The sequence below is a fragment of the Papaver somniferum genome, chromosome 9, assembly GCF_003573695.1.
Source record: "Papaver somniferum cultivar HN1 chromosome 9, ASM357369v1, whole genome shotgun sequence".
NCBI classification, from domain to species: domain Eukaryota; kingdom Viridiplantae; phylum Streptophyta; class Magnoliopsida; order Ranunculales; family Papaveraceae; genus Papaver; species Papaver somniferum.
The window spans coordinates 110680528-110707397 of NC_039366.1; the positions used below are offsets into that span (position 1 = coordinate 110680528).

Genomic DNA, 26870 nt, shown 5'->3' on the forward strand with positions numbered 1-26870 from the left:
CATGAACGTGACGCGAATCACACTCCTCTGTCTTCCTGTCTTATGAACGCGAGGCAAATCAGCTAATGGTAGAGTACAAAATTAATTTGTGATATTAAACAGGAATTTAACAGTTTATGTACTTCACACTATTCTCGGTTCTCCTTGATATGTTTTTTTGTTGCATCGTTTGATTTTAATGTCTGATCTTAACGACAAAAGACCACCGAGTCACATGATCGATTTCTTTTCCGTTTAATTCAATTTTGTTTATCGATAGTTAATTACACAATTTATTAACTTTCCTTATTTTTGGTTAACCTAATCAGGAACACAATTTGTTTGATCAATACTTTCTATCAATCAAAATCTAGTTTTTCGACCTAAGGTCTGGAAGAAAAATAAAGAACGGGGAAACCAAGCAGAGTGAGAGACATAGAGAGATTAAAAAGAAGTCACACAGCAGAAAGAATTTCTTTCTACTAGATGGGCAATTGCGGAAATTAAATTTTCCATTGAAACACGAGTCGAGTAGTTTTTTCTTTTTTGAATGTTGAGTCAAGTAATGAATGATTGTATCACAAAATCCTCGTATTCATGGGTGCATCCGTTAACAGGACCCAATATCTAATTGGAAACTGTAAATCATTACTAAAAGAACCCTGATTTTGGGCATACCAAAATCTTTCAAGGCATACAAAACAATAGTCTCATCTTGGGTGACCTTATAAGGGATACCCTATGGGTAGTTCAATTACCTATATATCCTTAATATAAAAATTTAAAATCAGTTTTCTAATCAAAATCAGTTTCCCTTAACATCTCTTCTTCTTCTTCTTCCTCCTCTAGCCGAACTCTTCCCCCTCCTGCGAAAAAAAATTCATCATCGTGATTAATTGTCGATTCGTAAAAATTTGATCGTCGATTAAACTCAACCACATAATGACTCGTACAAAGAAAACTAGGGACTAGGCAAACCAAATCGTCTTCTAATCCATCAATTGAAGAAGAAGAACCAATTGAAGATGAAGGTGTAGAAACTGAAAATCAACCACCAATTGAACCAGAAACTGAACCAACTGCATCTCCAACTCCGGAAATAAGGATAAGAAAGTAAGTTTTACAAACCCAATCTCTTATTTGTTGTTTTTCATCGATTAAATGACGGTTACAGTGTTGGGTTCGGCTCAAAATTGAGTTGCATTTTTAGATGAATTGTTCATCACAAAAGCTTCCTGTAAGTGTATATGAACAATTCGGCTTAAAATTTCATGAAATTTCAAGCCGAACCTAGTCACAGATAGAGATGCATAGGGGTTCGGCATATTCGATAATCATAATATGTGCCGAACCTAGCAGATTTATGAGGTTCGGCTATTACGATATTCTCAATATGTGCCGAACCAATAACAATATTTTAACCCAAAAAATAACAAATTGATGTTCGGCTCATACAATTTTCGAAATATAAGCCGAACCAGTAATTATTATTTTTCTGGGCTATTCAGGATGTTGTTCGGCTCATAGATGTGAGCCGAACCGTTCATCAATTGGTAGATTCGGCTCATAGATGTGAGCCAAACCTCAACATGTTTCGCCGAACCATGATCAAAAAAATCATCTAAACAACCTTTTATAATTCTGAAAATTATCTTAATCACTAAACAAAATATTTAATCACTAATCAATATTACTAACACTAATCGTAAAGGGCATATTTACCATTAAAAAAAATTGGGTTAAGGGGTAATCTGATTTTGCTATTTCACAACCTTTTTTGTCTTCATGTGGTATGCCTTGAAAGATTTTGGTATGCCCAAAATCAGGGTTCTACTAAAATATCTAAAGTGTTGTAGGACTTTATCCCATGGATGTGCGTCCCAATAGTAGTTAGGGCCTTATTTCTATTGTATATAAAGGATGTAACACATACTAACTCTAAAAAAATGGAATCTTCTTCTCTTTGTGTCTCTTTATTTTTCCCATCCACTGCAAAACGTTATCATGCACGAAGCAGCCGCAGAGCTAGATTGAATTGGTCGATTTTTTTTACATGGATGATTTACATCAACGCAGACTAGAATCAAATCAACTAAGTTTGATCTAGTTTTTCCTTTTTTTTTTCCCTGTTTTTGATTTTGGCATACTAATATGTACTACCTATTGAATATGTGGTGAACTAATTTTGATCTGTGCATATACTGATTTTTTGATTTGTCTCCTATCAAATCTCATAATCATTATATTTATCTTATATAAGCCTCTTATATGTATACAAATCCCATAATCATTACATTCATTAATGGATTTGTGATCTTTTTATTGTGATTTGGTCAATTGTTCGTCTTCTGAAGAGATGATGTAAACCTGTTCGTCCCTCTCTAGAAAAGAGGCTGTTTGTTCGTCTTCCGGAAAAGAGAGGAACGACGAACGAAAATCCCTTGTTCCGATCCGGGAAAAGCTTGTCCCGTACCAGCCTGTCCCGTTCCAGCTTGGTCCTGTTCCAGCTCGGTCCCGTTCCAGCACGGTACCTGTCCTGTCCCGGAACTCTGTCCTGTTCCGTTCCATCTTGGTGGTCCCGTCCTGTTCCATTCCATCTTGGTTCTGGTTGTCCCATCATGTTCCGTTTCATCTTGGTTCTGGACTGTGACTAAAGCTGTTCTGGCTATACACATATACAATGGGAACCAGAGCTTACTTAAGGTATGTAACCAACTTGGGTTTTTTTAAATTGAATACATGTTGGCTTATTTTTTTTTATATAGAACATGTTAGTTCTGTTATTTCTTTTTTCTTAAGATAAGTCCACAACATATAAATGGTCAACTTAAATTATGATTCTTGATGTCGATCATTAAGAATTTTGGTCTTAATGCTATTTTGTTCTCTTGAATATGATATTGGCTATAGTTGAATAATGTTTATTTTTTTTTGTTCAATTGGTTGTACCAACTCAATTCCAATGTATTCATTTGGGGCTTAGAAGTACTTGAGCACCATTATTGCATACTTGATATTTTCTCAAAAATTTGAATGTTCCGTGGAATGTACCACTTGCTCGACTATTAATCTGTCAGTAATTTCAAAATATACATTCAAATAAAATCACATGTATTCCAATTTTTGTGGAAGAACTCGTAAAAGATGATATGAATCATAAAATTTTCATTTCTCTACTGCATCGATAATACTAACGAACCGATATATGTTGAAGTATGGCAACAAGAGAATTATCTTTAATAATATATTTAACCTAAAGTAAGTGGTTGACGTATGTAGTGATATTTTCTTGGCCTATTGAGATAAAGAAATTTCTCAAATTAAGTTAAATGTAGCAAAAATTGAAACTGGAAAGAACCCCAAAGTAATGAGGGTTAGACGTACCGACTCATATAAGCATGTGAAAAGGGACATATATATCATGAGACAAAAATATAATTTTTTTTTCCCCAGCAGTAATGACACCAAAGTATAGGTATCAATTGAACATGAGATCAGCTAAAATGTAATTCTAGCTCCCATCACAAATAAAAGAGTTGGAAATGCACCTGGTCATAGGTGCTGGTATATACACTGTAATGCGTACGTGTATCATAGTAACAACCAATTTTCACATCAACTTTAATGGAAACAAGAACCTTGCCTGGCCAACTGACTATCTTATCGAGCGCAACACTGCTCATTTTTTTTCTTCAAGATAGAACAAAGACATCGCAAAATCTCTAGATGTACCAAGAGATAATCACACCTTGTTAAATTCCCAAGTAACCTGTGCAAATGGATATCATGTTGAACATCAAAATGATGAGAATGTAATTGATTGCATCTTTTATAGTCTCTAATATATTTGGAAGGAAATATATTTTAGAGAAACTAATGAGTCAATCTAGTACAATGTAATTCACTATAATATTTGGATTATTGAATCCATATTGACTCCGACGATGAAATGTTGGAAACTGACTCATACAAGCTTTGGGCATAACCATAAAGAAACTTTGGTTGTGACATGATTGTTTTGAAAGAACTCATACAAATATCACTTTGTTTGAGTGAACAAAAATGGAAAAAAGATTGACAGAATGCAAAGTGACGACATATCTCTCAATAAGTGTTTTCTAAATTACTACATGCACAACCCCCTTTCCCATTATGCTTTTAAGGTAAGAAAGCATATCACTCATTTTTACAAAGTCTTCAGTAAAACAGGATCGAGACCATCCTAAGATGCAAATGGTAAAAATTCCAAATTACAAAGAAAACAAGGTGAAATTTAAATATATATATATATATATTCATGCAGAATGCGGATCATTAAAGTGACTGATGGATCTGGTGAATGTTTTGATATTTTGGACTAGTTATAGTTCCCAAGAAATTTGCGTTTGAAAACTCCTAGCACATATTACACAATGCAAAGTGCAAAGGCTAACCACCCTTGTTAATGCTAGATAATTTACATCAAAAGGACTTGATGAATATTGCATGTTTAATAGGATCAATATAGAGCATCTTATACCCAATGGTCTCGCAGAGGCTACCATCAAAGGTTACAGATGGTGTCTAAGGAATAGGTTATGCGTACCAACCTACCTTTTATTGCTTTGGGGATATGCAATATTACGCGCATCTTTACTTAATTCGTTTTAGAACCCAATATTAGTCAACCTTTTTTGTGTACCGGTTGGTAACTGAATTTAAGCCTGACATTTGTGTTCTTACGCATTTTTGGTTGCACTATATATGTGCCATTACGAATCCACATCGTACTATGATGGGTCACGAAAAAAGATTAAGTAATTTTGTTGGATATTTACTCTCAACAATTATCCGTATTTTAAAACCTTTGGGCAGGAGATCTCTTACTGCTAGATTTGCAGGTTATCACTTTAATGAGACAGTCTTCCCGTTGTTAGGGGGAGATAAGAAAAAGTATTTTCTAAGGGAACGACATGAATTACCGTGGTGTGTTCCCACTGTGTCTCATACTGATTCTTGTACCCCACAAATGTAAATGTGAAGTGACAAAGAATAATCAATTTTCAGAATGTACACTGATGTCGCTAAAGTGACAAGATCACACATACCAGCTGCAAATATTCCTGCAAGGCTAGAAATCCTCAGTATGGGGTACACCATAGACTAAGGTGTTGTAACTACACTTGGCGGAAGTGTAGTTGAGGCCGTGGCTCTATAAAGGAAGATGGAGAGACCACCAGGTTCGATCAATGCTCACCTAGAAAGGAAGTATATGAGTAAGGCACAACCTAATTTGTATCATTAATGAAATCATCTCATTTGATTGACTATGTCTATGAATCAACACTGGAGGACGCTCCGAAGTTTTAAATGATTCTAGAGAACAATGAAATCCTGACGGATTATGAGAATGCACATGAGTCAATGGAAGGATCATGTGTGCACAATGATGATAAAATCCATAAATAGTTGTTCCAGAAGTAGATCACAATGAGATCGAACCATACTTTATTTTGATTAATTTCAAATAAATAGCATATTTGGCCTACACAATCCAGGTAGAACTTAGTTCTTTGGCAAATATACGGGTATTTGGTGTGGTAGTGTTAACCAACCAAGTGTAAAGCCTATTGGACATACATAATTAATTTGTCATAAAGTATAATGAGAAGAAAGTAGTCTTAAAGTACAAAGACTCGCCTTGTGGCGCGAGGTTTCTCACAAAGCCCTGGAATTGTTCTCTTGTAATGAACACTATAGAGTTCCGCTACTTTGCTAGCTTGGTAATTTCAAAAGGATTTGAAATGCAGCATATGTATGTGGTTGTTACGTATCTCTGAAAGAATCAAGAGATATAAGATATTTACAAAAGTACTTGATAGACTTTTGTTGCCCAAATCAAATGACTCTAAACCACAGAGTGTGTTTACAGTAAGATAGAACGCTCACTTATAGATAGAAGCAATCAGGCGGATGTGGTATACCCGTCTAAGTGACTATTTGATTTGGGGGGAATAGACAAGTAAGTTATTTTCATTGCGTATTCACAAGAAAGTTCCTGATTTGGAATTGTAGATATCTATGTCGATGGTACAGACATTATGGGTACTCTTGATGTAATAAGAGACCTTCAAAGCTATTTGAAATCCGAATTTGAGATGAAAAATCTGGGAAAGCTCGACCAAATACTGAGCTTGTGGTATATTATTCCACCACTTTGCATTTGTCTAAAGTTGTCAGGCAATTTAACAAAGACATGCATCCTGATAGCACTCCCATGATTAGTCGAGGTTCAAATGTAAGTAAGTAACCAATTCGTCCAAAGGAATATGACGAAGATGTGTTGGGAGATGAAATTCTCATATTTAAGTACAATAGACGCATTGTTGTACTTAGTATAATAATGTACTCGATTAAATTTTACATCCTCAGGGAACTTGTTAGCTAGATATAGCTCCGCGCCCACGCAACGTCATTGGAATGGTATAGTGAATGCAATCATGTACTTAAAAGTAACCATTGACATATATTTGTTTTATCCTTACAAAGACATTTAAAGGAATGCTAATGAAAGTGCAATCCAAAAATTGTTGATTATGAAGGAACAATAATCTCTTCTCCAACGAAAGTAATCAGAGGGAGATATGGTAGATTATTTTCTAAGTCATTACCGATATTCAGTTTCGAAAATTACATGGCTAAAGGAACTGTCTGGAAAAACTCTGAAAGTAATCAGGGTGAGATGCCGACATCAGGGGGAGGATCCAAGGATATGATGTCGACATATTTTACTTCGAAATTGAAGCTGCGTTGTACTCTTTTTCTCTTCGATCGAGAATAGTTTTTCCCACTGGGTTTTGTAACTCGACAAGGTTTTTAGCGAGATAACACTAAAAACATCAAGTATGTTGAACGTTGCAGACATAAAGATCGCGTTGATATTACTGAAATATCTGAATCAAAGAAATGAAACACGATTGTCTGTTAGGAAACGTAACTTCCAGAATCAACAACAAGGTCTTATAAACATTCAAGTCACCAAAGTAATGTGTGATAAACTCCTTTTGACTGCATTAGACTAATGAAATTGTCTGGCATCAGGGGGAGCATCTAATGGTGTGTTGAACTCTTTTCCTTCACCGAGGTTACTTTTTCCCACAGGGTTTTGTTTCTCAATAAGGTTTTTAGTGAGACAACAACAAACACCGGGAATGTAATTTCCTAGCTAAGGTATTGTCTTTCCCACGAGGATTTTCTTCCTTAGAAGTTGTGAAGCAACTAGTCAACTTCAACGGACCAAAGTGATCATCTGCAACAGATTACCTTTACTTGCATCTGTCACGTTGTACTCTTTTCCCGTCGTCAAGGTTTTATCCCACTGGGTTTTTCCTTGTCAAGGTTTTAATGAGGCAACGTATACGTATCCAACCATGTCCTAAGTTTAATTAATATTGTACTCTTTTTCTTTAGTTCAGGTTTTGTCCCTTTGGATTTCCCTGACGAAGTTTTAACGAGGCAATTAACTTAGACTCGTCGATCTTTGAAGATCGTATTACATGTGATGAACTACATGTAAAATACGAGATAACATGTGAAGTACTACATGTGAAGAGTTGTACCAAGGTTTTGTCCCATTGGGTTTTTCCTTGTTAAAGTTTTAATGGAGCAATTGTCTTAGATACAATAGTCATCAAGAAGAGAACTGCATTTGAAGACCTACATCTGAAGTACTGTGTGTGAAGTACTGCATATGAAGTTCTATTGGACCGCACAAGGGGGAGTGTTGTAGGACTTTAGCCCATGGATGTGCGTCCCAATAGTAGCTAGGGCCTTATCCCTATTGTATATAAAGGATGTAACACATTCTAACTCTATAAAAATAAAATCTTCTTCTCTTTGTGTCTCTTTATCTTTCCCATCCACTGCAAAATAAAGCAAATATGCGGCTTGGAAAAAAAAATTGTTGTTATTTGTGCAGGTAGGGGCCTCGAAAATGAGAGCTTTTAAAATGATTATTCAAGAGGGGAATGAATAATCTCCTCCCATACACATTGACCTTCTAGGTCCCCACTTCCCATCACCTTGGATTAGTACGATAATTCACAATCCACACAAAGACTTTGGTTTATCAAAGTTAAATTAATTAAATGGCCAGGATGTCATGTCATATGTCAGTTTTGTTTTGGATAGGCAGTACCCGTACACCAAGAGAAGTCGTTTCAAAAAAGAACCACTTTTCTTGTTTTCATCTGTTCGTACAAGGACCAATTTAGTCTACGGCAAAGAGTACTACTGATTAAAGGTGATATATCGACGATTTGACGTCTAACAAGTAGCTAGCTCTGGTTATGGCCTTTGCTTAAACATTACCGAAAAGAACATCCCAACTTCTTTTTCTTGGTTTGTCGGTAGAATCCAAGATGCTACTTGTACAAGTTTCAAACTCTGGTCGACAAAGAACATGCAAACCTCAGACGATGAAGACCTTGATATTTTGGATTCTTGAAGCATCCCTAAAACCATTTTGATCTAATATCATCAGCATAATTGTTCTTCAACTAGATCATTAAAAGTTTACAGTACATTACAAGAAGAATGAAAGAGAAATGTAGATTTGAAGAGAGGAAGGAAAAATCGAAGCTTGCGTAAGAAAAGTCTCGATTGCCAACCGACCCGTTAGTTAAGGGTATGTGAGGAGGCATGTGGTGCATGCATTCAAACCCGCCCTTATTAAACGGTCTAAATGAAGGGCTTCTAAAGTCTCTTCTTTTTAACCTTTCACTCTTCTCTCCTTTTCCAATTTTAGCAACCCAAAAACAAACTCATCCTCTTTTCATTCCCTCCCTTGCTTTTTTCTTGTTTTTTCTTTTCTTTTCTGTTTTCGCTTCTTTTGAACAAATAATCTTCTTCAATCTTCTTCTTTTTGATCATTTGAGGCCTATTGGAGGATTCAAAAAGAGATGGACAAGAATGTGTTAGATAATTTAATTGATAGACTTTTGGATGGAAGAAAAAATAAAAGCAAAAGGGTTCAGTTAAATGAATCTGAAATTCGTCAACTTTGTATAGTTTCCAAAGAAGTATTCTTAAGCCAACCTATTCTTCTGGAATTAGAAGCTCCTATGAATGTCTGTGGTACGTAATATCATCTTCATTTTCTCATTAATCTGAATTTCACATTTTCATGGTTCGTGCATTGTTGTAATTGTTGACAGGTGATATACATGGCCAATTCTCGGATTTGTTACGGCTATTTGAATACGGTGGATTCCCACCGGAGTCGAATTACTTATTCCTCGGAGACTATGTAGACAGAGGAAAACAAAGCATAGAAACAATATGCTTACTCTTAGCTTACAAATGCAAATTCCCAAATAACTTTTTTCTTCTTCGCGGTAACCATGAATGCGCTTCCATTAACAGAATCTACGGATTCTACGATGAATGTAAACGTCGGTTTAGTGTTCGTTTATGGAAGATTTTTACAGATTGTTTCAACTGTTTGCCAGTTGCAGCAATCATTGACGATAAGATATTATGTATGCATGGTGGGCTGTCACCTGAAATGGAAAGTATGGATCAGATAAGAGCTATTGAAAGACCAGTAGATGTTCCAGATCAAGGTCTAATATGTGATCTCCTCTGGGCTGATCCAGATAGAGATATTAAAGGTTGGGGTGAGAACGATAGAGGTGTTTCTTTTACTTTTGGAGCTGACAAAGTTGCTGAATTCTTGAAGAAACATGACCTTGATCTCATTTGCCGTGCCCACCAGGTACATACATTTCTTCCTTGTCTTTTCATTTCTACTTCTTTCTCTAGGCTCATAAGCTGCACATATTGGCAGGCAGACCATAGGGTACATTTAAAATCACATGAAACACGACGCAAACTAACCTGGTCCAACTTGACAACTTCAGATAATCTACTATAAATGCTAACCTCCAAGGAGGTAGATTTTGACCTGGTGAAACTTTTACTAGTATTCTGTCTGTACCTAATGAATATGGTGACAGGTTGTTGAAGATGGCTACGAATTCTTTGCCGACAGGCAGTTGGTTACAATCTTTTCAGCACCAAACTACTGTGGAGAATTCAACAATGCAGGTGCACTGATGAGTGTGGATGCTAGTTTGCTGTGTTCCTTTCAAATCCTAAAACCGTGGAAGGCAAAGACGCTTCAAATGGAGTAAGGGTTTCTGCCAGTGAAGGAAATTTCATTCAGAGACAGAAGTGTCTTTCACATCTCGGCGACAAAGCCCCTAGGTTTTGTTCTTTTTCTTCCCTTTTTTTTTTTTTTTGGTTTGTTGCGGATCAGTAGTGTATATAATTCCTAACAGTAAAGGAAGCTAAAGTAAGTGGTAATTTGGTGATTTGGAAAAGAAGAAAAGTTCAGCTGCTTTGTAACCCAAATAAATAAAAAAGGGCATGTTGAAACAAACCATAAATTAGAAAGTATAGCTAAGGTAATCATGAGAAAATGATTACATCCTACGTGCTAATATATCTGTCTCTAGTATTTTCTGGTACAGAGAAGGTACAAATCTTCAGCAAAAAATAATCTCTATTGTTATATTAATCACTTTGAATTTACAGATAACTCAGCCGACAATATGCAGAACCAGGCTCGACCAATATGACAAACATAACAACCAAAAAAATAAAGAGAAAAGAAAAACATTTGCCTCGAGCAAAACCACCTACACAAGGTCAAGGAGAGGAGATAAATGTTAACATTTTTTTTCCCTTTACAAGTATTTGCCTTCGTTAACGAAGTTTTGTTTCGTTCGATTTGCTGCTCCTAAATGTTGAAAGAGAGAAGAATGACCGTCCTGCTGAAATACAAATACAACATCAGGCAAATACAGTCCATAAGCGAGCAGATAAAGAGAACAAACATGAATCATTTTAGTTAAAAATCAAAAAGAAAATATGAATCAAATTAACAAAACAAGTGTAAAAACCAGAAAATAGTAAAAACCAAACCTTTAGACGAGGAAGCTGCAGCAGACATGTGTCCCTCAGCCATCCTGCTTGCTTGAGCCGCTGTAAAGAAATTATAAAAAAATGTACTTGATTTTGAGATATCTCAAGGTTAAAAAGAACTTATAAATACGCGGTTTGATGTGGTAGAGTGGTGCTAAGTTAACATAGGACGTATATAAACCTGAACGCACCTGACAGTAAATCATGAATAGTGGGTGTATTGTCCGTAGCTCTCTTGTCTGAATTTCCAGCATTTATGCTGTCAGCAAATGAAGCTTGAATAGCAGCCTTCCTCAGCAAAGCATCTGAATTTCTCTTACTAGCAGCTTTAGATTCCTCCGCATCCTCCTCGCCTTCAGAAAACACCGACGGATTGGACCAACTAGTTATGTTACCGTCCCCCTTACTTTTCCTGGCAAACTGTAAGAGCTTTTTGAATCCTTTTGGTGCATCCTTGTGATAGATCATGACTGGTGGGTTTTCAGCATTCCCCCACTCAATGATCTCAGGATCACCATTTTCTTCTTGCAGCATCTGTGAGAGAGAATGACGAATGCGTGGACTTGACGATCTGATTGGCGCAATATCAGTTGGGTTTGCAACAGGCAAAGCAGGGTTTATGTCATTGTCACAAGATACAGGCATCTCTTCTTGATGCTCTTCTATTTCGACCCAGGCATTCGGTGAGATGGTTGGTACCTCGTCAGACTGCATTTCTACTGGATAATCTGTCGTCTCTTTGCAGCTATCACCTTCAGCAACAAATTCAGCACGATTTTCTGTTTGTTCACAATTCTGGGGGCTATGTACTGAAGCTTCGGGTTCTAAGTCAGTAACATCACTTACCGGTAGGATGGCGTATTCTTCCTCTTGCTGCTCTGGCATTGGTTTTGGAGTTTCAGCAACCACCTCCTCCTCTTCATTCCTAACAAGATTGCCACTGTCTCTTGAAGGTTCTTCTGATTGAGAAGCCTTTGTCTTCACAACACCAGGGCCAACACCCGGGCCAATTCCAGTGCCCTTACGCAGGAAAGGCTTGGACTCTAATGGAACCACACTACCCTTTCTTGTCACCTTGCTGTAAAAACTCGGCTTGGTGGGAGCCAAACTAGAGCCATCCGCCGGAGCTAAATGTGACTTTGTTTTTGTGGTTTTCTCACTCTTACTTACTGCTTGCTGCTTCTTCACTTCCTGACTTTTCAAGGTCCGTTTAGGCTCACTTTGCACACTTTTTGTGCTCTTGGGTTGCTGTAGGGGTCTTTCAACTTTCGGAGTTGTGCGAGTTGGAGAAGGTGTGGGTTGTGATTTCCGACGAGTTGGTGTGGTGCCAGTAGAGGAGATTCCATTAGGTGTTTTAGATGGCGCGGGAACAGTTGTTTTCGAGGATGGAGCAGATGGCCAGGACTTGCGCGCTGCTGGCAGGGAAGATGTTTTTGGTGAGGCTTTGGTTGAAGTCTTGCGTGGAACAGCTGGTTTAAGGGCTTCCTTTTTGGGTTTAACAGGTGGTGATGGACTCTTTTGAGTTTTTCGAGGCTTACTTAATAAGGAACTTTGTTTTCCTGCCATATTCGTAGCTTTGGAGGCCATCTCAGCCTTTTGCTGCTCAAGAATGTCCTGCAGTGCTTTAAATTGTTCTTCCTTTTGTGCCTGCTTCCCAGAATTCTCTCCTCTAAGTTTCTCATCCCTCTTCTGCTTGTAGTGATCATAAAAGCCACCCCTTTGTTCATTGGGAGACTCTTGTTTTCTGCTATTTTGAGTGGCCATGTTTCGATGTCTGACAGGCTTATTCTCCATCATTTTCAACATTTGGCTCAACTCTGCTTTCTTTCGCTGGCTCCATTCAGCAGATTTTGTTACTCGTTCACAAGTATCCTCATCTTCGTGGATTACAAGAATATCAGCTTTTCGAGTTGTTCGATAAGTTGTTCTCTTCTCCCCTCCTCCACCTAGAAAATAATCTGGCTCAACAGTATTAATGGGGTTCAAACTTTCACCAAGAAAGTTCTGTTCCGACTTCACTTCACTAGTCTGAGCTTCTTCACTCTCTAAATTATCTGTACATATCTGAGCAGCTTCTTCAGAAGCATTCCCATTCTCTGACGGGGACTGGGTTGAAGAATCACCCATGGCTGAACTCCATCTTCTTAAAACAGCCTTGTTAGTATTGACGGAGACTTCCGCTGAAGTTTTCTTTTTCTGAAGATCCAAACTTTGATCTTTCTGTTTGTTCTCAAAGAGACTGATTGCAGCTTGAACACTCATCCTTCTTACATTACTCTCAGGTTTTTCCGGTGGCTGAACAACAGAATCTTCATCTTCACTGCTGTTCCCTGTCCCATCTCTATTAGAAGATACCCTTTCCCTAGCTGGAAAATAGCTAAGACTCTTAATTGTTAGTGCAGCAGCTCTGCGTGATCCAGATTTTCCTATCTGTATTCTCCGCATTGGTGATGCAGACCTCCTAGATGAACCAGATCTCACAAGGGGACGGCTTCTTTCTGAAAAGGACTGATCTTCATCGCCCGAGTTAGACGATTCCTCGCTACCAGTCGAGCTTTGACGTTCACGTTGTGCAGCTTTAGCAGGGGAGGCATTGTATTTTATTGCCTTGAATGTGTTCATCGGCGAAGAGTGCTGAGCTGTCAGTTTTGTTATTTCGCTGCCATTCTTAGAATCAAGCAAGCCGCTTGATTGGTCATTTTGGGGTTCACCAACTTGATCCATTACTCCCAATTCTATATACTTGGACAGAAAATTCCTGAATACAAAAATGGACGTTCTTTATCTTAGTATTTGTAGTCGGACAAGATACTCAGTAATCAGTAACTGTCTTTCGTGCGGTAAAAAACAGATAGAAAATATATAAGGGATTTATTATAGTTCGATGGAATTGTTAAATTAACGGACACCCCTATGGCAAAGGTAAACACCTTAGTTCCATTGCTCCAAAATGCTCACAAAATGTCACCAAATCAGTTATCTGCTCAATGGAGCATGGAGCACCTACAGCCTGGTTGAAAGAAGCAGTGAAATCCTCTTTTAATACTGCTATTCTCAAGTCCATTGCTCGCAGCAGTTCATTCCTAACAAGTAATCAGTTGACAAATTCAGAAAATAAGTAGGAGATCAACAAAAAAAATTGCTAATAGGAATGACAACCATTAAGTCAATACCTTGTAGCATCAGACGGCACTGTCTGGGAATCTACTGTTCGTTCTGCAACTTTTGAATGGCCATCTATTCAAACGGAAAAATAACACGTAAGCTTCCAGTCGAAAAGTAATCTTGTAACACAAAACAAGACATTCGCAATCCATGTCACACTTATTTGCGGGATACAACCAGCAGTAACTTTGTGACACTAACACAGGCTATTGAGGAAAGAGGACTAGTACTTTAAATGCAAATTTAACCATAATCAACACTGCAGCCAGTGACAAACCATAACCAGTAAAACTGTGCATACAGTGATGAATGTGCACATGGTAAATTCTAACTTGGGATTTAACATTTTAAAAGTCAAGAATGAGGGTACCTGTTTTCCCTGATCCAGGATGCTCCTTATGACCCTGAGAAAGGGAAAACACTTCTTATTGAGGATAGTTAAACAGCAGAATTCCAACGGGTTGTCAAAGAAGATAAGACAATATGATTCTACCTGGCCATACAACTCAAGATGAAACCGTCTAGCTTCCTCCAGCTGAGCCATCTCACTCCTAAGAGACTTGCAAATCGTTGATTTTTCATGTGCACCGACAATATGCAAGAATCTGTAAACCCAATGCAGGATGAAGAGAACTCAGTACAAAAGATTGGACAAAGAGAAAAAGGTAACTAAAGCCTCAACAAACCTAGTTAGAGTAGATTTGGTGAACCATGCTGAGCCCCTTAGATTTTCAGGTAACTGGAGTTTGAAGTTGTCACCCTGTTCTGCAGTTTTCACTTCAGGTAATTCTAACGTGAGCTGTTCTAGATGACCAGAAGCAACTTTCTCTGTTTTTCTGTCTCGACAAACAAATGCCTCATACCTGCAATAAATATAAGATGATGCATTACTAGAAGATCTTTGGGAAAATTGGGAATATGTCCCGGATTCACTAATTGAGTTGGGAATCTATCTCATAACTGTAAAAATTAGTGAATCTGTCCCATCCGTCCAGGTAGTAGGTATAAGGAGAAATGTGATGCATTTGATATTGCTCTAGAGACTCCCATTAGGTTCTCAGGGTGGACAAACCAGAAGGCAAATTAACTTTCCATAAACTGCTTTTAGAATTTGATGGGTCAGGATATCACACAAGCATAACTTAAGGCTAGTACTGTTCTATATATTGGTAATCAGCAAGCATAGATAGCTGTACTACTAATCTCTTTGATAAGTTATTCTGATATAGAACAAACAGAAAGTCCACTCAACGGATCTTGTTGATCAGCGCTATGTTAGTTTCAAGAGTTGATAAATTTTTACACAGAATAGACACAGCACCCATATTCCTAGAATGCAGGAACAACTCGATTGGGGCATAATGTGATCTCTATATCTTGGGAATTAAATCCCACAGCAGCAGCTAATTAACTACAATCTCTTATCGATTCAATATATCCAGGCCAACCCTATACGTGCAACAAAATATTCCCTTTCCCAAGAACTTAATTTCTCCTAAAAAAAATTTGTCTTGATGGATCAAGTTTAAACTATCAGTTGTCCAAATTTCATGTCTGGCAGTGAACATGGGCAAAAACTTCATTAATTACTCTCTGCTTTGAAAGCCAATACAGTATTATTGATAGTTTATAGGAAGAAGTTTAACCTATTTTGAGTGGGCATAATCTGAAATGCAGCATAATCCAAGGGTGCCTCAGCATTTATTACTCCTTCCATCTTAATCTGCTTGTGTCACAAAATCATGTACCTGTATGAGAAGATTGCATCAGAACACGCTCATAAGGTTGATTCACCATTAATGGCAACACCCAAAACTAAACAAGCAATCCTTACTTAGTGGATGATGCTTGATGGAAGTTAACAAAATAAAATTAATCAAATCCAGGAAAAAACAAACCCAAGACAAATTTTCAAGCTTGGACAAAATTCTAACAGTACAAAATCTTCTCTGGTTAGAACCCACAATCTACCTCCCTTGAATGACTAGGATCCAAAATACTCAAAAGAGTGTTCATTTTTTAGCCAAATTCAAGCGAAATTTGATCTAAAGAAACAAAACATTTGGAAAATCTGGCATGGCAAACAAAACCATTTTTCAAAATCATCAATGTAAAAAACTCAAATCAGGTCACACAGTCGAAACCCACTTGGAGAAGAACACCTTCAAACCCAAAATGCATTACCAAAACACACAACTTCATCACAAATCTAACCATCTCAAACTCCAATCTAGCAAAAGACATCTCAAGATTCTGACTCAATCAAAGAATAAAGAAAAAACCCAACCGACAATGAAATCTCAGTACACAAAAAGATTCCATTTTTTTACAGTTATATAAACTGAAAAAAAAACATTCTTGGATTCATCTTCCAAAAAGAACACCAACCCTAACTCCAAAATGAAACATGCATTGCCTGGTTTCATCATCATACTGAACCCCAAACTCGAAATGAAGTCATTAATCCAACTAGAAAATCTAAGAAATGTACCTGATTTTTCAGATGGAATCTGTTGCTGTTCTAGAGATCTCAAAGAAAAGTATTCACAGGTGAGAGAGAATCGTAGAAATAATGGGGAAGAGAGAAAAATGAGGGAATGCAAAGAGACAAAGTAAGTTAAAGGCTGTGTCTGTCTGTGTGAAGTGAAGAAGAGAGAGAGAGAGGAGAGAGTAGAAGTCACATAACCACACTAGTTGGTGCAGTAATGATCTCATGGAAAAATTGATAATTTAGAATCACAGGTTTACTGAAATGCCCTTGAGGTGTAATGGAAATTATTATTTTTTACCTGCCACATGTATTTGTGTGCTTTTTTATGTTCTTCTCGAGAAGATAGATTGTCCGAATCTATATCTCTCTCAGACAGAGTCCTTGATTCTTGAGGGCCGCTCTCATTTGAACTTATCCAAGCTTTCGGTTTTTCTTTTGTAGTTTGAGCTCGCATTGTGGTACTCCAAATTTTCCCAATCCTTTCAAAATCTTAGTTTAATTGGGGGACATAAGTTCCAATTGAGGGACATGCATTACGGGACAAAAAAGGTTATCTAATTCTAATTTGGGTCACTCCTTAAAAAAATATTTTCTAAATGATAAAACTGTCCTTATATGATTAGTATTAGGAATTAATTAGTTTGATTAGTGTGGTAAGTGTATTTAGATTAAAATCTGATTTTAGGAAAAAAATTATGGAAAATGTGTTTTATGTGTTGAGAAGAAGAGGAGGAGTTTTGAGAGGAAAACCTAGGGTTTTTACAAATGGGTGATTCAAGTGGAGGGAATGAGATTGGTGAAGCTTCAAATAACAACAATGATTGTGTCGATGGTAAAATTGTCTCAACTAATGATATGGGTTGGATGTTTGATGAGGAGATGTTGATAGAGGAAGGCATGAACAATGGTTGGAATGAAGATCACATTGCTCAAGATGAAGGAACCAACACTCAAAATGAGGAACCCCAAGGCCAAAACAATCAGGTAAACTTCCTATACTCTTCAAATTGTCGGAATGGTGCTCCAAGTGGTCGAATCATCCACACTATGGAACAACTCAGAGAAAGGGTCGTCATAGTCGGGGGGTGTATACCCAAACGACTCTTTGAGGTCGTCAGTATATTGACACTACCACTAACGACTCAAACCTGCAACTTTTCCAGGTTATAAAAAATCGTTAGGATAGTGTGCTAAACATTGACGACCCTTTTTAACTAGGTCACTTAGAGTCGTTTTGTTGTTTTGTTTACACATTGACGACTCTAAAACCAAAACTCTCTGTAAAAAGTAACACTTAAGGTCGTCATACATGTAGTCATATGAAATGACGATCCTAGCTATCAATTACTAATTTCTTTTAGAGTCGTTAGTTTGATTAGTTATATAAAATAACGACCCTTGCACTAGATTCTCTTAATTTTTGATTTCATAGAATCATTTCGTTGAATCGTAAAAGGCATACATCTCGCATAGCGTTGCATTGAAGGAAATGAAATACAATAGATAATAAAGGTGCACTTATACACTTAATCATATATGGCGTAGTTATATCTAGTGCCTTCCAAGATAAAGTAGCAATCGTGGAGCTCAAACTTTTCCCCACGAAGCTCCTCATAATAGCGATACGCCTTCCCCAACTGAAAATGCAAATATACTTAGTTAGTATCGATCAAAGCTTTTTATAAGTTTTACCTCTTGTTCAAATACTTACTCTTACAACACTCAGCATATCCGGAAAGGCTTCCCTAATAGCCTTAAGTTCTCTTTTCAAAACATCACACTCGAATTGTATCTTTTGGAAGCGTTCCTTGACTTGTTTCAAAGACCTCGAGTTGCAATTTCCGTCCAACGCCACAAAAACGATGAATACGCGGTTCCACCAAGCATCCGATGTTTCATCAATGTCTTTGTCTAGACTTTCAAAGTGGTTAGTGACTGTTTTCCAAGCTCTTGTAATGGCACAATTCTCTTCATTAGTGAATGGAGTCATGATGTTTCTCTTTTTTTTGCTCTTAAATAGTAATTAAATGAGAAGGAGAAGAGGAGGTTGATAATTAGGGTTTTGATATGGAATAGGTGAGATATGGGCCTCTATATATAGAATGGAGCGACCAAACCGCCTCAACCACATTTGGTTGAGTTAAATTCAAAAATAAATGCAACCACTAATATGAATCGTTAATACGTAAAGATTAAAACCAAACGACTCTTCATATGTACCAGAGAACGACTCGTAGAGTCGTTATTTTATATGTATACAAGGTGACGATTCAAGGTGAAAACTGGGGAGAGTTGGTTATATCTATCAATGTAGAGTCGTCACTTTATAAAAAAGAGTCGTCATACATCGAGAAAAGGGTCGTTGGTCTCCAGAAAATCTGGGTGACGACTTAAAGAGTCGTTCACCTGTAAATTATGCTGACGACTGTCTGGGTCGTCATATTAACATCTTACAGAGTGACGACCCTATACTGATTTTGTTGTTCTTTTTTTGTAGTTGGTTGTACGGGTGAGCTCTTAACCTGAACCCCTCGATACTGTCGGCCCGGATACCTCCCAAGCATATATGACCGATTTGGTACGTTTTTTATTGTTTGAGTCAATGTATATCCATACGAAAAATTGTTTAATTAGTGTTTTATAATGAACGTGTTATTTGTTTAATGTAGACGTGGAAGACAAAGGCTGAGGTCAAGGAATGGATTATTTCCAAGGCAAAAGAGAATATGTGCGTAATTGTTCAAAGCAAATACGTTGATTGTAAGCAAATTGAGATGGTATGCGAGAGAGCGGGGGATAAGGAAGAAAGTCACAAAGGGAAGAACTACAAGCATGTGAAGAAGACGACGAGGGTCTACAAAACTTCGTCGAAGAAGATAAAATGTCCCTTCAGGATTGTTTTCAAAAGGCATCCCGAAACTCTACTATGGTGGATGTATAGTATTCCGGATGGTCGTCACAACCATCCTCCACTAGTACTCTTTTAGGGCACCCGGCATATGCCCGATTGAAACCACAACAAATGGAAAAGGTTCGGCAGATGAAGCGATGTAGGCCCCTTAAGATTCTAAATGCAATAAAGGTGAAAGATAAGTCAAACTTGTCTATTCTTTCCACAATCTACGCTGCCAAAGCAACGATCAAGAGAACTGAATGGGATGGTAGATTAATTATGCAACAATCAGAGTGGTTGGCAGAAAAACATAACTATGCCATGCAAACAAGGGTCGGACCGGGCGACAAAGTGACTCATATTTTTCTTGTCCATCCTAGGATGATGGATTTGGCACAGTGCTTTTACCAGGTCTTGTTCATAGATTGCACCTATAAAACCAACAAGTATAACATGCCGTTGTTGAACGTGGATAGTCATACTTCAGATAAGCAATCATTCACCGTGGCATGGTGCTTTATGGAAAAGGAAGAAATAGAAGATTATGTTTGGGCTTTGGAACAAGTTAGGTTGATTTACCGTGGCGAAGAGACACCGCAGGTTATATTTACGGATAGGGATTTTGCAGTCATGAGTGTCGTTCGTCAAGTTTTTCCCCTTGCTCAACATTTTCTTTGTACGTGGCACATACAAAAGAATCTTTTTAATAATTGCAAGAATCAAATCCAAAAGATCAAACCTGCAAAGGGTAATCAACGTTCCAAGGAGGAAGACGAGCGTCTTAGTAAACTTTCAAAAAAAGAGATAGCGGAAGAGAAAAAGATAGCCAAGGAAAAATTTGATAAAGAGGGGGATGTATGGGAGGATTTCTGCAAAAATTGGGACCTTTTGGCCCATTCGAAGACCGAAGCAAAGTACTATGCAAATTTGCAAAAGTTCATCGATGTTTGGAGTACGGATTATAAGAAGGTGGTCGACTATTGCCAAGATACTTGGTTGAATCCTTGGAAGGAGAAGTTTGTTTATGCATGGACCAATAAGTACAAACACTACCAAAATGAGTCCACCAGTATCGCAGAGCAGTCCCATGGACGTTTGAAGAAAATTCTTCGAGAAAACACTGGTGGGGTAGTTAATGTACAGGAAGTTATTCATGAGCACGCCCAGGATGATCTTAGCAAGATAGTGACTCAGATGGAGTATAGTAAGGACCGTTTTTTGAAGCAATACCTGGAAGACAAACAATTGCTACGCGGGGTTTCGCACCAAGTGTCATGGTGGGCAATAAAGCATATGATGGCTGAACTTCACAGATTTCGAGCGAAAGCTTCAAGTAGAAAAGTGATGAACTGTAATTGTACAACTGAGACGTGGCTTGGCCTCCCGTGTAGACATGAGCTTAGTGGTTACAAGTCGCTCATTCCTATTGAAGATATCGATCCTTTTTGGAAGCAACTTTCATTCACCCCTAATCCCACAAGAGCCGCCGATGAACAATTTGGAGACCTTGAGATTGGCAAGTATATCAGTGAGAAATATTAAAAAGCGCATTGTGCAGGAAGACAAATATTGGTTTCTAATTTGTGGACGGCTGCCCGTAAGATCTTGGGAGTAGAAGAAGAGCCAATCAAACAAAAACCACCGGGCAGACCAACAACAAAAAAATCATTTAGAGAAACCGTGAAGGCGGCCAAGAGTTGCAAAAGTGACCCGTCACGTCATGATTATGTCCAGGCGGAATATACAGAGTATGAGAAGTCTCTCCTCCCCAAGGCAAAGGGTCGACCAAAAAAGGATGATTTGACCCAAAGTGAAACGAATGGAAGACATGGATGTTGCAGAGCATGTGGTCGGTACCCAGAAAAGCCAAACTAGCGGAATGGTGACCATAAGCGGAATTAACGGAAATCCGCGCACCCCTAGAGATTCTCAAGGAAGACCACATCGTGTTACTTATACTTTGTATAAAGAGTACACCGATCAACTTCCTCACGTCATCTTGGATCACCTTATATCCACTGACGACGTTGACGGCGATGGAAATTGTGGTTACCATGTTGCAACGGAACAATTAGGGCATTTCAACGAGGCCGACGAACTTAAGCTCACCCAAATCCAATATGCAAGGAAAAAAATGGCAGAAAAGCTTGTTCAGGACAAACAACTGTATTTGAAAATGCTCATGGAAAGAGATCCAAAAGAGAGGGAAATGAGGTTTAGGGAGTTGGTTTGTAACGTGAAATGGAGGACGGGGTCGAAAAAGGCCGGTTATAAGTTTTGGATGCAAATGCCTTTTGGTGGTCAACTCTTAGCGGACACATTCACTTGTGTGGTAATTGTATTCAGCAAAGGCTTCCCCGGAGCGTCTTGTATGTACGTACCCTCAATAACTCGGTGCGACGCGGCGATAAAGAAAAGAAGAATTGTAATGGCACATGTCAACAATAACCATTACATAGGTTTGAAGATTTCCGAAGAATGTCCTTTACCACGGGTGGCCTATGGTGATTGGGGAGACTACACCAAGGAGTAGAAAAATCAGTACGAGTATGGAATGAACCTTTGGAATGCTATGGACCCAACACCGGTTTACGTAGACATGAGCGATGAATCGTGAGACAAGATGCACATTCAAAACTATGCATTGCATTTTTAAGCATACTTTTTGATAATGGTTGTATCTTGAACCCTAATATTTTTATTTTGAAGAATGCCTAATGAATACAATGCATTTTATCTTGCGGCATAAGAATCAGTTAAACTTATGGATGTTTTCCCAACATAGGGTCGTCATTGGTATTTTCAGATACCCTAACGACTCTAATGGCGCAAATTAGGTTGTCTCCTGGATGTTTTCCCAACATAGGGTCGTCATTGGTATTTTCAGATACCTAACGACTCTAATCGCCCAACATAGGGTCGTCAGTTATATATTCAGATACCTAAACGACTATAATGGACTATACAACAGTCGTTATATTGATAGTGTATACAATGACGACTGTTTGGAAAAAACCCCAACGGCTCTTTTTCTATACATGTTTTCCCATAAAAAATAGCCGTTACAAATTATTCTATAAGTAGAGGAACATATCAAGGTGCAAAATCAATTGAAAACAACCTCATGAAAGCTTTTTTTTAATGGAAACTCCTTCATCAATTGAAAGCATACTTAGAAGATGCAAAAAACCAAGAGTCGTTACGCCATATCCTACAAAGGAAGAATTAGAGATGCGCGAGGCTGAAAAACGGGGAAAAGAACAAGCGCATCTCCGGGAAGTATTCAAGCAAGTCGAGGAAGAGACCGAATGGGTTAAAAACTATTACAGCGTCAAAGATCTTGACGAAGAAGAAAAAGATGAATGGAAATATTGGATAAACGTTGGTTGCGGTCCTTTCCTTAATTCCCACGCGCATCTATGCTATGATTATGAACCGTCCCACATTCGTGATAGGACAATTCACGTTATGAGATTGTGCAACAAGTACAACGAGTTTCTCGTGAGGCACAAAGACGATAGACGTGCGGCCCAAAAAGAATATACCAAATGGAGAGGAGAGCAGTTTCATCACATCGAAGCCGCAGTGGTAGTTAAATCTCGCATCGGAAAGAACAATAACATGTAATGTTTTCATAAAGAGTCGTTATCAGTTTTAGTAAAACAGTGACGACTCTGGTAAATCTCCAGAATCGTCATCTTGTGTAAAAACAAAACTAACGACCCTTATTCTGAATTTCAAAATAACAGACCGTTGGGATCTACTTCTCCATCCAAGAGCTCCTCTTAAGGAAAAAGTGAGTATTCCGTTAATATTTATACTTCTGTCATGCTTCAAAGTTATAACATTCCTCGTTTAATTTCAGTTGGAACGTTTCGATGGGTTATGGACAATACGTAATGGGGAAACTAAGTTCCATTCACCATAAAGAATATACAACGTTGACGAACATTTGATGCATCAACTTCAAGAATACCCATATTAACTCTTATGCAATACGAGATAGATGTAATGTTATTTTCTTAATGAAATCAAAATCCTTTCTAGTTTCAAAATGAGAGTCGTCACATGTATCCATAGCAGACTCCTAAATCCAACAAACAGTCGTCATTGACATGAAAAATCTAACGACTCTAGCCAAATAAATTCAAACCTCCTGGATATATTTTGTTAACCAAGGGTCGTCATTGATTTCATTATAAACACTGACGACTCTATCCAGAAATATTCTTTCCATCTCCTGGATGTTTTGGGAAAAATGGTCGTTAGATCTCTATTTGAGGATATTAACGACTATGTGTGTTGAAGTGGTAAATACAATTAGGGTCCTCAAAGTACTATGAAACGAAGATGACGACCCTTGGTATGAGGAAGGGAAATGTTGTCTGCATTGGAGTACTACATGGTTCTAACGAGCATACTTGAAAACATAGTATTTGCAACAAACACAGGAGTTACCAAACATAAAAGTACTCGAAACAAAGACTCCAAACCAAACACATAAGTTGTTTCAACACACACTTAAGTTCAATTCATAAAGTAAAATTAACATAAGTTGAAGTCGACCATCTCGACCTCGACCACCACCTTACTACCTCCCTGACCTGCTAACTCTCCGGCTTTTCTTAGGAGGAGCACCCTCTGGGGAACCAGCATCTTCTCTAGTAATTTCTTGTACCTATGAGGGATGTTCATCATGATGTTGGCTACTTTGGCCATGCTCATCAACTTCTTGTGCTCTTTGGCTACGTGATTTCCGGCTCCTCTTACCTTCCTTAGCCATCTCCTTGAACATCTTCTTTGCATTGGGATTTTCAATGTGCGTGCAGTAATCTGCGTACCGATGTTGCTTCGCAGGATCCATCACTTCCCCTTTTTCAGCCGAGCAACAAAAAGCCTTGACCAGAAGCTTCGTTCGCTCCCTCTATATGCAAAAAAATTTCACATTAACTCTCTTATATGTAGATGAATAACACAATTACAAAATTAAATACTCACCACTAGTGTCATAATGGAAGTAGCATCTCTACTGTCGACTTGAGAAGAAGAAGAGGTGGATGCTCTGTTGGTCCTTCTACCCAGAGTCGGATCTACCCATATCACCCTACCATGGGAGAAGCCTTCATACCATTCGACGTAATTCGGTGTTGCCTCATGACCTTCATCCGCATGCACCCACCATGAGATGTCTACAAGCCTAGAGTTTCTATCATTCCAATGCTTGACATCAACTTCAGGTTCATAAGCCACCTTTATACCCGCTTCTTCAGCCTCACACTTTTCCAACTTGTGCTTGAACGGAGGTACATAATCCTCATCGGGTGAATCTTGAATAAAACCAAGTTGATGCATGATTCTTATCGGATTGTACATTGAAAAACCGTTAGGGTGAAACAAGGGGCCATGGTAATACACGACATCTTCCATTGCGCCAACTCTATTATTCTTGTACGGATTGAAGACTACCTCTTTAGCCGTGATGTTGTCAAGTTTTTGACGCATTTGTATCAACGCATCAGTTTGTTCCCTATCTTGAGAACCAGTGAACAAGTATTTGGTTCCCGTTAGACTATCTTTGCTCCATTGTGGGTTGAGTTCCACATCTTCATTATCTTTGATCAGTGATGGGAAATGATCATAAATCCACACCTGTAGAAACCAATGAAATAAACATAAATAATTCAATTTTTAAAATGTACAAAAATAAGAAAAGTTTCATCAATCCAAATACCTGGATTAGAGCCAAATTCCCATTAATTTGAGAAGTTAGTTTGCGAGATCCCTGAGAAAGCTGACCATTCAGGTGTGCAATTATGGCAGTCCCCCAAGAGTACTTTCTCACATCTTCCAAGGGATCCAAAGGCTGAAGAAGGTTGGCGCTCACCCGGTTACCTTTGCTGTCAGGAAATATAACCGACGCAAGGACATACAACAAATACCCAGCCGCCGCATAGCGACATTCCATATCAGAGAGACCTCCTTCTTTTTCCTTCTTTTCTGTCCCAGAAAACATGTTCCTAATATCTACAAGTTTGAACTCTTTCTTCGGGTACTTAGGTCCCTTCTCGAAAAGCCCATTAGTCTTCTCGGAATCCCAGCCAAACAAGTTCTTGGTCCATGTATAGATGTCTTCCCAACTAGGCCTTCTCTTGAACTTCTCACCGGTTGATTTGCCTTCGACCTGCAACCCTAATATCTGTTCTGCGTCATCAGGAGTTATCTCCATCTCACCAAAAGGAAGTTGGAATGTGTCGACTTCAGCGTGATACCTTTCACAGAAACTAGATACTGCGACCTTGTCATACGCAATCACAGAGTTCAGAACGGCATTGTACAAACCTGAGTTTTCAACCAAATCTCTAACTCTTGCACATTCACCTTCTAGCGGCCACAACTCCATTTTCTTGAAAGAAGATTGGTGTCGGAAAAGACGTGTGGCATCCTTATGATCCTACAAAACATAAACAAACACGTATTTAAAAAACAAAACATAAACAAGTTAACACCAACTAATCAAATAGCAAGCAAATTTGGGATTCTTACGATTGTCTCACTAATGCAATGAGCCCACGATCCAGGATATCCAAATAGAACTTTGCCCCCATATCTAGGTTCTCCTCTAAGTTTACCACCTCGAAGAGGAGGCAACATCAAATGTGTAGCGGGAACGTGTCTCGCACTGGGTGAAATATCTGTTCCATCCTTCTTAACCCTCTTTACCGACTTTTTCGCCTTTGCATTCTCTTCCTCATCCTCAACAGTGGTTTTACCATCATCACCACCTTCATCCTTTTCATCATCATTACCTTCATTCTCTTCCTCCTCATCATCATTATCATCACCGTCATTATTACCTTTATGTTGTTCCTCCTCATTACCATCATCCTCATCATCACCACTACCATTACCTTCACCCTCTTCCTCCTCTTCTTGCTCTTCTTCTTGTTCCTCTTCTTCTTCTTGAATCTCTTCTTCTTGTATCTCATGTTCTACACCCTGTTCCTCCTTTACTTTCTCTTCTTCTTGTTCATCTTCTTCTTCAGCACTAGTGTTAGCTGAAACAACAGGAGTGTCTGATTCTGACGAATCAGACAACTCATTACCTTTGTCTCTTGGTTCGGTGATAGAAAATGATACCTCACTTGGCCTTCTTCCGCGCAATGGACCGGCAAGTAAGTATTTATCGTTGCGGGGAGGTTTCAAAGGAGGAGTTATCGTGATTTCAACCTTGTCTTTCGTTTTCTTGTCACTACATTCCAAACACGAAATTTTTTTTTATAAGACATCAACTTTATCTCTATCAGTTAAAGAGTCGTCAATGATATGCTCTCACAAACTAACGACTCTTCATTACAAAGTAACGACTGTAATTTATAA

At 38.3% G+C, this 26870-nt stretch overlaps 3 protein-coding genes across 4 annotated transcripts; 1 reads left to right on the forward strand and 2 right to left on the reverse strand.

Annotated features, from left to right (window-relative positions):
- Window positions 1-8203: 8203 nt before the first annotated feature.
- Window positions 8204-10447, forward strand: LOC113309514 (serine/threonine-protein phosphatase PP1-like). The gene is made up of 3 exons (XM_026557945.1): window positions 8204-9093; window positions 9174-9733; window positions 9975-10447. The coding sequence occupies exons 1-3, from the start codon at window positions 8919-8921 to the stop codon at window positions 10149-10151; spliced, it is 912 nt and encodes a 303-aa protein (XP_026413730.1). The 5' UTR covers window positions 8204-8918; the 3' UTR covers window positions 10152-10447.
- LOC113309513 (serine/arginine repetitive matrix protein 2-like) lies at window positions 10390-16793 on the reverse strand. 2 transcript variants are annotated; one of them, XM_026557944.1, is made up of 10 exons: window positions 16601-16793; window positions 15756-15857; window positions 14796-14972; window positions 14603-14714; window positions 14480-14513; window positions 14118-14181; window positions 13875-14027; window positions 11136-13702; window positions 10945-11004; window positions 10390-10790 (listed from the first exon to the last, which is right to left on the reverse strand). In XM_026557944.1, the coding sequence occupies exons 2-10, from the start codon at window positions 15824-15826 to the stop codon at window positions 10726-10728; spliced, it is 3303 nt and encodes a 1100-aa protein (XP_026413729.1). In that variant the 5' UTR covers window positions 15827-15857; window positions 16601-16793; the 3' UTR covers window positions 10390-10725. The 2 variants fall into 2 exon arrangements, with proteins under 2 accessions (XP_026413729.1, XP_026413728.1); XM_026557943.1 differs by having other exon boundaries at window positions 10390-10793.
- Window positions 16794-24171: 7378 nt separating this feature from the next.
- LOC113312401 (protein MAINTENANCE OF MERISTEMS-like) lies at window positions 24172-26144 on the reverse strand. The gene is made up of 5 exons (XM_026561151.1): window positions 26037-26144; window positions 25547-25944; window positions 25225-25390; window positions 24492-25142; window positions 24172-24417 (listed from the first exon to the last, which is right to left on the reverse strand). Exons 1-5 carry the CDS (start codon window positions 26142-26144, stop codon window positions 24172-24174), a joined length of 1569 nt encoding a protein of 522 aa, XP_026416936.1.
- Between the last annotated feature and the right edge of the window lie 726 nt (window positions 26145-26870).